The sequence below is a fragment of the Caloenas nicobarica genome, chromosome 19, assembly GCF_036013445.1.
Source record: "Caloenas nicobarica isolate bCalNic1 chromosome 19, bCalNic1.hap1, whole genome shotgun sequence".
NCBI classification, from domain to species: domain Eukaryota; kingdom Metazoa; phylum Chordata; class Aves; order Columbiformes; family Columbidae; genus Caloenas; species Caloenas nicobarica.
This window is the reverse complement of record NC_088263.1, coordinates 1,498,745-1,510,912: the sequence shown is the minus strand read 5'-3', so window position 1 is coordinate 1,510,912 and position 12,168 is coordinate 1,498,745. Positions and strand designations below refer to the sequence as shown.

At 54.4% G+C, this 12,168-nt stretch overlaps 1 protein-coding gene across 5 annotated transcripts in view; it reads left to right on the top strand.

Moving 5' to 3' along the window:
* The window catches only part of GRIN1 (glutamate ionotropic receptor NMDA type subunit 1), a 37,457-nt gene that overhangs the window by 11,507 nt on the left and 13,782 nt on the right, over nucleotides 1–12,168 (top strand). For 3 of the 5 annotated variants that reach the window (XM_065648494.1, XM_065648492.1, XM_065648490.1), the window contains exons 4-13: nucleotides 4,784–4,884; nucleotides 5,981–6,102; nucleotides 6,637–6,811; nucleotides 8,375–8,519; nucleotides 8,610–8,693; nucleotides 9,079–9,214; nucleotides 10,148–10,275; nucleotides 10,461–10,625; nucleotides 10,952–11,070; nucleotides 11,731–11,843. In XM_065648494.1, coding sequence (XP_065504566.1) covers nucleotides 4,784–4,884; nucleotides 5,981–6,102; nucleotides 6,637–6,811; nucleotides 8,375–8,519; nucleotides 8,610–8,693; nucleotides 9,079–9,214; nucleotides 10,148–10,275; nucleotides 10,461–10,625; nucleotides 10,952–11,070; nucleotides 11,731–11,843 — 1,288 coding nt within the window. Of the gene's footprint in view, nucleotides 1–3,926; nucleotides 3,990–4,783; nucleotides 4,885–5,980; nucleotides 6,103–6,636; nucleotides 6,812–8,374; nucleotides 8,520–8,609; nucleotides 8,694–9,078; nucleotides 9,215–10,147; nucleotides 10,276–10,460; nucleotides 10,626–10,951; nucleotides 11,071–11,730; nucleotides 11,844–12,168 lie in introns of all 5 variants that reach the window. The other 2 variants (XM_065648493.1, XM_065648491.1) reach the window with 1 other exon arrangement.

Sequence of the window (12,168 nt, the reverse complement as noted above, 5' to 3'; positions counted from 1 at the left end):
GGCGGGAGCAGCTTTGTGGAGGAGGTGCACTGCGCCTGCACTCGGGGCCATGCCGGGGAGCAGGGGGGAGGCAGGGGAGGTCCCCGAGCCTGCTAGAAATTCAGGACAACTATCATAGACCTGCTGCCATTGAGTAAAAGGACCAAGCAAGTGTTCAAGACACGCAGGAAAGGAGAACACAGGGAGCCGTTCAGCTGCAGTGCTTCAAAGGCAGGTGCCTGTCTGGGGGGCGAGGAACCACTTCCTGCCCTGCGGGGTGATGTCCTAGCATGTCCTCTTGCCTGGGGCAGGGTGAGGTCCCCTTCGGATGGGCAGAGTCCGAGCCCATCTCCAAGTGTCCAGCAGCATCAGGGCAGGCACCTGTTCCTGGCTGTTCCCTCCTGAGTAACAGGCAAGGACCACAACCTGCTCTTCTCCAGCCTCACCAGCAGCTGCTGGACATTTGGCAGTCAGCTCTTGAGGAGATTTGGCCGTAGACATTTCTTGTGCTTGGAGCTGGAGGCTGAGCTGAGAGACCAGTGAGACCAGCCTGCCCCTGCTCTTTGTCACCTCTTGGCAAGCTGCCGGAGCAGAAACTGGTGCAGGGGTGCAGGCTGGCACAAGCCACACTGGCCAACAGGCTTCTGGTTTTGGTGGTGACTTCCAAGAATTTTCATCCCTGCTGCATCCTGGGCCATCGCGGGACACTGGCGTGCCACCAGCCGTGGTGGGATGCTCCTGCCTCCAAAGGCAGCGTCCCTCTGGGTGACCGCAGGCCAGTATTTCTCTCCAAAGCCTCTTCCCAGCACAGCGTCCCTCACCCAGGGAGAGCTGTAGAAAGGTTGTTCCCACTTTCAGTGTGTTGTCTCTTTCGTTGCATCTTTTGAGTTCTACTTTCTGTTTTCCTGCAGCTCTTGTGCATCCTCTTTTGCTGCTCCCTCTCATGCCTCCAATCCCTGCTTGCTCCATGCAGTTCTCCCAGGTGCAGTGTGTATTTCTTCTTCAGCCTGCCCATCCTACAGGAAAGCCTTCGAGATCTGGGGCTTGAGATGAGGGAGGGAGGGTGCGTCCTCAGACCTGCCCCACATTTGTACTGCATCTACAACGTGTCTTGGTGTCTCCTGGCAGCCCCTGGGTTCCTGCAAACGCCCTGGCTTCCTCTAGCCTGGGGCATGTGCTCTGTGATGGTAGGTCATCTTGTCTTCCCTTTGAGGTGTGCCATCACATCTCGTTTCTTTTTCCTTTGAGGAGCTTGATCTAGTCAAACTGACTGGTCTGGCTGGTCTTGAAGGTGATAGATACCGCTGTTGGGGCTTTCCTGTCTCCCTTAGTCTCTTCTGATGTCTAATTGCTCCTCTAATCACTGGTGTGCTGACTTTCTTCATGCCGTGAAGAGGTACCCTGGACTCCTCCCCAACCTTCTCAAGGGCAGCCGGGGCCTTGGGGAGGGAGCAGGCAGGAGACCTGCTCTCGACCTCTTCAAGGCTTGGCTCGCAGCCCCTGAGGACCTGGGGGGTCTGCTAATGGGTCACAGGCTCACCTGCCCACCGGAGCTCTTGGATCTGAACGTGGCTTGTCCCTGGAGTCCGCGCTGGCCCTGGGTGTCACTCAGGCACCGTTACACGGATTTGCACTTCGAGCAGGTGTTCGGAGCCAGCACTCGGGCCAGGGTGGCCAGCCCTGGGGCACCCCACGTGCCAGCCTTGTCTTAGGTCTGTCTGCAGCAGTGCTCAGCCTGGAGCTACTGCTTCATCCCAGGACAGCTCTGCTCGTTCATCTGGGCAGGCCACGGCTGCACCAGCGCTGCTCGGGTTCAGACGCAGTGCCAGATGCTGTGAAAATCCGAGTTTGTCCGCATCAGAGGTGGCAGGTCCCTGGTGTGCTGAGTCCCTTTCTCTGGGACAGCGCTGTTCATGAAAGTGGTAATTTTTTGAGTAAATGCTGGAGAAAAAGGTGGAAAGTCGATTTTGAATTTGTGGGTTCCTGTGTGAAACATGGGCTGAGGAGCAGTAGAGGGCTGCAGGACCACATGGAAAAACAGGAAGGAGAGCAGGTATTACTGACCTAGTTCTGGCAATAGGGATAGAGACAGCGAGAGGCAGAGGTGGTCAGGCCCAGCTTTGCTGCACCCAAGACTCTGCTTCACTTTGCTGACCAATTTGGGTCAAGGTGCCAGCACACCCCAGTCACACAAGGCAACTCGGGGCTGGAGGCTGCAAGATGGATGACCAAGTTTCTGGCTAAATTGACAGTGCCTGAGGAAAACTGGCCAATATATCATCACATTCTGTCCTGCTGCAGCTCTGCTCTCCTTGGAGACAGTTGGTACTCCAGGTCTCACTGCGATCTGAGCAGGTTCTGGGAAGCCATTGCAGAAATCCTCGCCATGGATGTCATCAGAAGTGAAGGCAGACCTGGGCTCCAAGCAGATTTTACCTCCTAAGATACCTTTCTTTGCAAGAACCCAACTTCTTTGAGCAATGGAACACGTGTCAGCCTGTGTCCAAGGAGAAGAAAGAAAAGACCACAGAGCTGCATGGAAAGGAGACCTGGCAAAATGTCCTGCCAAAGACTGGTCTGAGTGCTCAGGAAGAGGCAAGCTATTTAGTTTGGAAAGGAAGATGCAGAGATAAAACCTGGCTGCCTAAGGAACAACCTGGGGACATGAACCCTTGCATTATGGGGGTGCAAAGGGTCGGGTTCCTGGCAGGGATCAGTTACCATTGCCATAAGATGCTGCAAAATGGAGATTGTAATAGGGCCATGTTCCATACCCCAAACACACAGATTGGGGGTGCCCAGCTGGGGTGGGACGGGGCCGAGAAGAAAAGGTCAGACTATGTCTCACCAAAACCTGCCAAGCACTATCCTGCAGGCTCTGCCAGGTTGATGTTCTTGGCCTCATCACAGGGGCTGTTCCCAGGAAGATGCACAGGGCTCTGTGCGTGCTGCAGCAGGGTCAGGGCTCCTGAGAGCAGAGGCTGCTGATCCTCAGCACGCTGCCTGGAGGAAAAAAACCCCAGAAGGAGGTTTTGTGCCCCTGGCTCCTTTGGGGCAAAGCAGCAGAAGTGGCTCAGGCAGGAGGCTTGGGGGAGCAGCATCTCTGCTCCAGTCCCTTCTCTGCAGGGTCAGCGCCTGCTGAGCCACCTGCCCCTCGTCCAGATGTGACTCTCCAGCCAGGAGCATGGAGACCACCAAGCAGTGAACCCCATGAGCCACGTGTAGGGCCAGGTCACGCGCACTGTGGTCTGTGGCAGCTGCACCTCCCAGGGCCACCCATGTGCCACAGAGCCATGAGGTGTCCTCAGCCCTCCCCGAGCACCAGGTAGAAGCTGCAGTGTCATGCCATGATCACCATTGCTTCATATCGCCACGCTTTGAGCCAACACAGGATGTAGCGAGCTTTTTCTTTCTCTTTCGGATGGCAACAGCTCCAAAAAGCTGCCCCCTCCTTGCAGGAGGTGAGAGGCTCAGCTGAGACACCTCACTTGCTGTGAGCTCTCTTGTGCTGATAATAGTGACGGTAGTAACGCCGATACTCTTAACTGTAAGAGCTTGCGTTTTTCCAGCACTTTCCGTACACAACATTTTGTCCTTTGCTTCCACAGTAATTCCATGGAAACCACACCACTTAGGCCCTTAGAGATGTGTAGATTGTTTTTGAGTTTAAGATAAAAAATTTCTTCCTGAAGAATTCCCCAGTCCCACAAGGGAAATGCAACTGCATCGCACCAGCCGTGACACTCAGGCTTTGCACCGTGACGCTCCCGCGAGCGCTGAGGCCCTCTCTCCTGATAGTGGTTTTTGCGAGCTCCAGCGTTATAGAGACCCTTTAGCAAACAGTGGAGGAGGAGGTGGATGTTGGATTGCTTTACTACACGTCATTTTCAACTGTTTATAATATTCTTCTGTGTCTACATATTTTCTCTGTGCACATTATTCATCAGAGTAAAAAAAGGAACTATGAAAACCTCGACCAACTTTCCTATGACAACAAGCGAGGACCCAAGGTATATATGCATGGAAATGCACGCCGCCCACCAACCTAACTAGCAAATGAAAAATAGCCACAGCCACCAGAAAAATAAAAAAGAAAAAAAAAAAAAAAGAGAGAGAAAGAGAAAAAAGAAAAGAAAGAAAGAAAAAAAAAAAGATCCATGACTATGTTTCTTGGTAGCACGTTTTTATGTTGAGATAGTTTGGTTTGGACTTGAGAATGGAAACGTAGCCAGCTGATCCTGGAAGGATTTCTTTTTGAAACATGCATGTGAACCAGTAATTAACTTGCAAGTTTTTTTGTTTTTTTGTTTTTTTAAAGTTGAACCAACCCCCTTTCCTCCCCAAAGGAAACGGTTCCTTGGTGTAAGTTGCTCACTTCTGCTCCCAAAGGTTAACCCTGTGAAATACGTTTTTTTCATTTCCCATGTTTTTGAAAAACAACACTCGTTTGAGTTTTCAATTGCATTTCAAAGCCTTTTTCTCTTTCCTGTTCAATGCACGCCTCTTTTTGGGTCTTGATTGACTTCAGTTTGCATGCACAGTGCAAAAAAAAAAAAAAAAAAAAGAAAAGGAAAAAAAAAGAAAAATAACAAACCAAAAAGCCAAAACCTTAAAAGAGAAAGGAAGGAAGGAAAGAAAGAAAAGAAAGAAAAGAAAATAAAAGACAAAAATAGCTATAACCAACCTTATTTAGCAGACTTTTGTGCAGTTTAATGAATTCTCTTGACCCTTTTCTAGATAGCATGGCTCTCACAAGCAGTCCTGGGGCTCCCGGACTAACCAGCTTTGCTCACACTAATCACAGGCTGAGAAAGTGCTTCAGTTTGACCCTGGAACCAAAAATGTGACGTCACTGCTGCTGGAGGCCAAGGAGCTGGAGGCTCGTGTCATCATCCTTTCGGCCAGGTAAGGCAGAGGCGTCCCTTCCCCTCCCTGCTCCGGTTCGCTCACTTTCCCCTTTGCAACACTGCCCAGCGCTGGAGTCGGTGCAGATTTGGGGCTTGCTGTCCTTTCGAGGAGTGTGGGAGAAAACCCACGTAAAGCCCCATGTCCCAGGAAGGTCCCACCACGCTATGCTGTGTGTGCTGCTGGCCAGGGAGCTGGCAATCACAAGCGTGGTTGAAATGTCTGGCTGTCCTGCAAAGTGCTATCAGCTGCAGAAGCAGCAATAGCTGCTGACGATGTATCCTGATCCACCTGTGAAGGAGAGGAATCTTATTGCCCCCATGCCTATAGTGATAAGGAATGGGCCAGATTTGCAGATGCTAAGCAGTGCTGGGTGCTGTGGGATTATTCGGTGCTAGTGAGGCCACACCCTGAATCCTTGGTTCAGTTTTGGGCCCCTCATCATGAGAAGGACATTGAGGTGCTGGACCGAGTTGAGAGAAGGGAACGGAGCTGGTGAGGGGCTGGAGCACAAGTGTGATGGGAGCGGCTGAGGGAGCTGGGGGTTCAGCTGGAGAACAGGAGCTGAGGGGAGACCTTCTGATCTCTGACCTGCCTGAAAGGAGCTTGGAGCCAGGGGGGGTCGGGCTCTGCTCCCCAGGAACAAGCGCCAGGACCAGAGGAAACGGCCTCAAGTTGCGCCAGGGGAGGTTGAGGTTGGATCTGGGGAACGATTTCTTCCCCAAAGGGCTGTGGGGCATTGGAACAGGCTGCCCAGGGCAGTGGGGGAGTCACCATCCTGGAGGGGTTGGACACACGGAGATGAGGTTCTCAGGGACAGAGGTCAGTGCCAGGAGTGGGTTAACCGTTGAAATCAATGATCTTGAGGGTCTTTTCCAGCCAAAATGATTCTACGATTCTATGATTACATGAAGCTGAGAGAAAGATTCCCATTGCGTCAAGGAATTAGTCATTGCCAAGGAGAACCAGTGATCAGAGGAGGGCTTAATGGGGATGTGTTTTCCCTGGTGCTGCCACCCCCTTGGGATCCGATACAGGAGAAAAGGGGTCATCCAGCACCTGGAGCCACATTGCCGTTCCCTTCTTCTCGTTGCAGTGAGGATGATGCGGCCACGGTGTACAGATCAGCGGCCATGCTCAATATGACGGGCTCCGGCTACGTGTGGCTGGTGGGGGAACGGGAGATATCGGGCAATGCCCTGCGTTATGCCCCTGATGGTAGGCACCCACGGGAGACACCTGTCCTGCTGTCAGCCGGGCTTGGAGGAACCTGCTCGGAGCTGGGACGAGCGGCACCTGCCCTCCTGGGAGCCCTTGTGCTGGGGAAACGCGATGCCATGGTGGTCCCAAGCCAGTGGAGGGTCCTACACTTTGCTCTCCACATCCTTTGCCCATATGGGGAGACAGCAGTCTGGCAGCCTTGGCCATTCTGCCATGCCCCAAATCCAGCTCACTGGGGCTTTGCGAGCTGTCACCTGAGGGAAAGGTTTGGGTGATGCAATGTGGATGGAGCAGAGGGTGTCAGTGGTCCCTGGACACCCTTCGGCAGGCAGGATGGTGCCAGCCCAGCACCGCTGCAGCTGCATTCTCTGCCTGCCCCTGCCCAAACCTCAGGCAACTTCCCAGCTGCGCCCAAGGGCTCCTCAGACCATAATCGTGTTCTTGTCCCCAAGCCCTGTGCACGGGAGTAACACTGGAGCGGCCAGTGTACCCAGGGGTGCTGACCTGCCTTCTCCCCTCTACACATGGCAGGAGTGATTGGTTTGCAGCTCATCAATGGGAAGAATGAGTCAGCCCACATCAGTGACGCTGTCGCGGTGGTGGCCCAGGCCGTTCATGACTTGTTTGAGAAGGAGAATATCACAGACCCGCCACGGGGCTGCGTGGGCAATACCAACATCTGGAAGACAGGACCCCTTTTCAAGAGGTATTTGGGGAAGGGTCCTGCTGGAGGGAGCAGAGGACATGCTGGGGGAGAGCTGGAAAAGGTGGGAACGCGTGGACGAGGGCAGCATGGTGGCTTTGTTCAGACTATCTGTCACTAATTTTTGCAGCATATGGCACAAGACTGCTTGGATTCTCCTGCATGATTCAAATGTGAGGGCTACATCCCTCCTAAAAAACTAACCAGGACATGGGCTCAGGCATTGGCTCATGGTTTGTCCAGGCTGTTTAGGTGTCATCCTGGTGCCTGGCTACCATGCCAACCCATGCTCTCCTGGACAATGCTTGGGCAGCTGGGATCAGTGTGGGCAGGGAACAGCTCCAGGAGGAAGAGATCTGGGGGCCATAGAGGGATGGTCTCCTCTGGTCTGGAGCTTAATTCTCTGTGTGGAAGAGGGGAGAAAGGGAGTCCTCTGCCAAATGAGGGTAGGGGGATATTTCGGTCAAACTGGAGCTCAGTGCTGTGGACACATTTCTTGCTGCACGTTTCAGGGCTGCAGCATGGGTCAGTGTGCTGCAAGCAGGACTTGAGGGAAAGAGATCTCCATGCATGGGACAGGCTTGCTCTCCACTGTAGCAAATACTGGTGCCTTGTTTTTGAGTGGTGGGGTCTCAGCAAATCAGAGCATGCACATGTTGGATCTCGCTGCCGTGGGCAGTGTGATCAGCAGATGCTGCATGTGTTCCCCAGAACCCAATCTTTGTGCTGCGTGGAGTTTTGTGCTGCATCACTGCAGATACTGGAGCCACCAGGGCCTCTTCTGCAGGCTAGATCCTGGTAAAGCAGCAACTCCCTCTGCAGCATGGCCCCGTGCAGGAGGGCTGCTCTCTGCAGCATGCAACCTGGCACCAGGGTGTTGCTTTTGGCAGTGAGATCTTTGCCAGCAGTTGCTCCCTGCAGACATGGTTGTGGTGTCTGTGGGATGCCCTTTCTGTAGATCTGGGTTCTGTTGAGCCTGGGACCTGCACAGCCTGAAGCTTATTTTAGAAAGATTTCTGGCACCCTCTGCAGCAACACAAACTTTGGCATGAGCTATTGGAAGTTGTTCTCTGTGGTGCACTGTGAGTGGCTCAGGCAATTCTTCTGTGTCTTCACCATCATCTTTCCAGGATTTGAGGGGCTGGTTCTCCCCTTGGAGGTGTATGTGCATAGCTGGGGCACTGCCCAGGCTGTGATGGGCTGGTGCCAGACAGAAGCACCAGGAGTAGTGGCATGGACACGGCTCCCAGGGGACCCCCAGAGGAAGGTGTCCTTGGGTGCTGTGGGACAGGTCATTCCTTAAGGGAATGGGACTGATCTGGCAGAAAAGAGGGGACAATGACAACAGATATGGTAGCACAACTTTTGGGAAACTGACTCCACCCACCAGGAGGCAATGACCACAGGGCTATGAACAGACCCATAGACGGCTTGACTGGATTTCTATAGGGTAGTGGGCATATGACCAGCAAGTAGGAGAAAACTTTGGCCTTTCTGACCTTTTCTTAGGTGTTCCAATGGCCACAGCAGGTTTTCTAGGTTGCCCCCCTGTGTTTCTCTCCATAGGGTGCTGATGTCCTCCAAGTACTCAGAGGGTGTCACTGGACGGGTGGAGTTCAATGAGGACGGGGACAGGAAGTTTGCCAACTACAGCATCATGAACCTGCAGAATCGGAAACTGGTCCAGGTTGGGATTTACAACGGCAGCCATGTACGTACAGGCCTGGACAGGTTGGGTAGGAGGGACGTGTGTGCTGGGGTGTCTGCCTGTGGCCTCACGTCTACCTGGGATTGATCACAGGTCTTGACCAATGACCGGAAGATTATCTGGCCAGGGGGAGAAACTGAGAAACCTCAAGGCTATCAGATGTCGACCAAGTTGAAGGTAACAGCAAATGTCATTAGAGGGTGGCAAGTGTCCTCAGCTCTCTGCATGCAGGGCTGTGACTTTATCTGCCTCCCATTTCCACTGGTGCCTCTGCAGCTGTCAGTGGCATTTGCAGACCCAGGGCACCTGCCATCTCTGAGACGATATAGCAGAACCACTTAGAGAAGGGACTGGAGGGTGTTCCTCATCTTATGTGCAGGGCGAGTAAATGTTCCCTATGCCAAAGCCAGGTCCTGCTGCTAGGCTGAGTGGTCTCATGCTGAGGTGGCACCATGGCCTTTTGGCCATGCCTGCATGGAGAAGGTGGCCCAGCTCCCTACCCAGGGAGAGATAGCTCTGGGCGTGGATGGAGACAAGCAGGTGTTTGTGCTTCAACACACAGATTGTGACCATCCACCAAGAGCCCTTTGTGTATGTGAAGCCCACACAAGCAGATGGGACGTGCAGGGAGGAATTCACCATCAATGGAGACCCTGTGAAAAAAGTCTTTTGCACTGGACCCAACGAGACCATCCCAGGTAACTTGGTCTGGTGGTGAGTGCAGAGGCTCTCCCAGCCCACCCAGCTGATGAAGACCCATGAAAGGGTCCCCAGGGAGGGTGCTCGGTCACACAGGAGGCCCAGAGGATGAGGCACAGAAGGGTGACAGCACATTTAGCCCCTGAACACCCCTCATCAGCTCAGCCCCACAGCAGTGCTGGGGTAACTGGGCACTGGGATTCAGGTTTTTGACCCCTACAGATGACTTTCCTGCTGCCCCTCTTCTGGGTGGGCTCCAGGGCTGTTTGGGGGGGGTGCATACCCTGTTTCTGTCTCCTGACATGCTCCAGTTCTCTTTGCCTTGATCTCAAGCAGAAGCGAGAATCATGAGGCACTAGTACTAACAACATCAGTTTCGAACCTTTGTATTACAGAAAGCCTGTTTCAGGGTTAGGACTGAGCACCTGGTGGGGAGTGTGAGCTGCTTAGCAAGGCCAGGCTTGCCCAAACCCATCTGAACTGCATCCCCTTGGCCCATCACACTTTCCTGTGCACATCTACCTGCCCTCCCCAGCCCGACCTGTGTCCTGAGCTGTGTTCAACATGATGGGTTCCTGTTGGCCCTCCTCCAGCACAGCCTGCATGCACCAAGCCCCCTCTATCCCCTGCAGTGGGCTGCTAACACCAAATCTCAGCCCCCCTAAATTGGGACATGGCAAATGAATGAGTCCTCATCACCCCTCGCCTGCCTTCTTCCCACACTGGTGTTTCTCTCGCACCCATGGGTGATGGAAGGAGTGGGACAGGGTGGTCAGTGGCAGATGGCACTGCCTGAATAACATCATTACATCTCATACGAAACCAGAGCGATGCAGGGGGCTGCTCTCTCTGGGGACAGCCACGGATCCTGCATGGGGTCCCTGGCAAAGGGCTGCCTCCACTTGTCCCCCCGCCTTTTCTCCTGCCCACAGGCCGCCCCACCGTGGCACTGTGCTGCTACGGCTTCTGCATCGACCTGCTCATCCGACTGGCAGGGGTGATGAACTTCACCTATGAGGTTCACCTGGTGGCTGATGGTAAATTTGGTACCCAAGAGCGGGTGAGTTTGGCCAGCTTGCAATATCTCTTTACCTGTATCGTGTGTTGAAACACCTCCAGACCCCTCTGCAGAGCAGGGATGGGGTGGGGGGTCCATGCAGGGCACCTGCCAGATGTTGGGGGGCCTTGGCTGGTGGTGGACAGGTGTCAGGGCAGTGGGCTGATCCTGCACTGGCTTTCTGGCAGGTTAACAACAGCAACAAGAAAGAGTGGAATGGGATGATGGGGGAGTTGCTGAGCGGCCAAGCGGACATGATTGTGGCTCCTCTCACCATCAACAACGAGCGGGCACAGTACATTGAGTTCTCCAAGCCCTTCAAGTACCAGGGCCTCACCATCCTTGTAAAGAAGGTATGGGCTGGGATGGGATGTTTTGTCAAACAGGGGAGGTGCCCCTGGCTCCCCAGCTTGCAGACATGTTCCATGCCTGCACTGTGCCCAGCTCCCCCATCTGCTGGCCCTGCCCACCCCAGGGAAGCTGCAAATCCCATCCTTTGCTGTGGGCTGCCGGCCTCCACATTGCTGGTTTTAATGCTGGGTCTTGGCTCAGCCACTCTGAGCCTTCCTGTGAGCAGGAGGAGATTGGAGCAGGGCAGGGGCCCCTGCGACTCCAGCCGGGCAGGCAAGGTGCAGGCATAGTGGGTGCCAGCACTGTCCCTCTCTCTCCTGTCTGCTAGGAAATCCCCCGCAGCACCCTGGACTCATTCATGCAGCCTTTCCAGAGCACGCTGTGGCTGCTGGTGGGGCTGTCTGTGCACGTGGTGGCAGTGATGTTGTACCTCTTAGACCGTTTCAGGTGAGTGCGCTTTGGATTACCCAAGGGCTGGAGGGGACAGGAACTGTCACCTGGGTCCTGCAATGTCTTGCACAGCCTTGCAGAATTTGGGAGGCTCTCGCGGGAGTTAGTGCTGCTTTCTCTGCCCCACCAGCCCTGGGATGAGGCTCCTGGCTTCTCTGGCTGCTGCTGAGCTGAGAGATATGGATATGTGAGGTACCCGGCATCTGGATTTTTGGGAACACGCCTGTCAGACCAGGTGCCATGCTGATGCCTGACCAAGGGCACTGTCAGCTCCTGAGTTAGTCCCCTTCTTTGAGCCCAAGGCAGCTCCTCTGAAGGACAGGGAGCCCGTCCCCCCTTTAGCCTTGTGCCCAGAGGCTCTTGCCTGCAGTCTGCAGGGAGCCCTCCATGTTGCAGTGGGTGAGGCTGGAGCTGGCTAGGATCAGATGATCTTTCTGGCCTGGAGAGACAAGTACCAGTGTGAGCTGGACAAGGTTGCAGATCAGCAAAGGGGACATGTAGGGCAGCAGGACACGAGGAGTGAAGAGCTGTTTGGGGCATAGGCGCAGTCTGTAGGGATGAGTGATGTAAGGCTGCATCAGGGCGCTTAGGGCACAGCAGAGAGCCCCAGGAACCAGGATAAGTGACATCAGAAGAGCTCTCTGTCTTGTTTTCCAGCCCGTTTGGCCGGTTCAAAGTGAACAGTGAGGAGGAGGAGGAAGATGCCCTGACCCTCTCCTCAGCCATGTGGTTCTCCTGGGGAGTCCTGCTGAACTCTGGCATCGGAGAAGGTGCGTTACAGCGTGTAGTGGGGCTGCTCTGCCCTGCGGGTCTGGCTGTGAGCCGGGGGAACACTGGGCTGGGGGAGAAACCCTTGCCCTCTTCCACTGCCTCCTGTCTGTGGCAGGGCTGATGCCCTCAAGTACCATGAACGGGTGCAGCCCTCATCCCTGAGCCTTCTCTGTAGTGGGCTGGTGGGGGATTCAGTGATGGTGCTCCCTGTGCAGACCATCCTGCCACTTCTCACCATCAAGAATGGGAAACGGATCCTTCTTGGGCTGCTCCTCCTGCCCAGGGTCACCCATTTGCTCAAGATACATCATGCCCTGGAAGGAG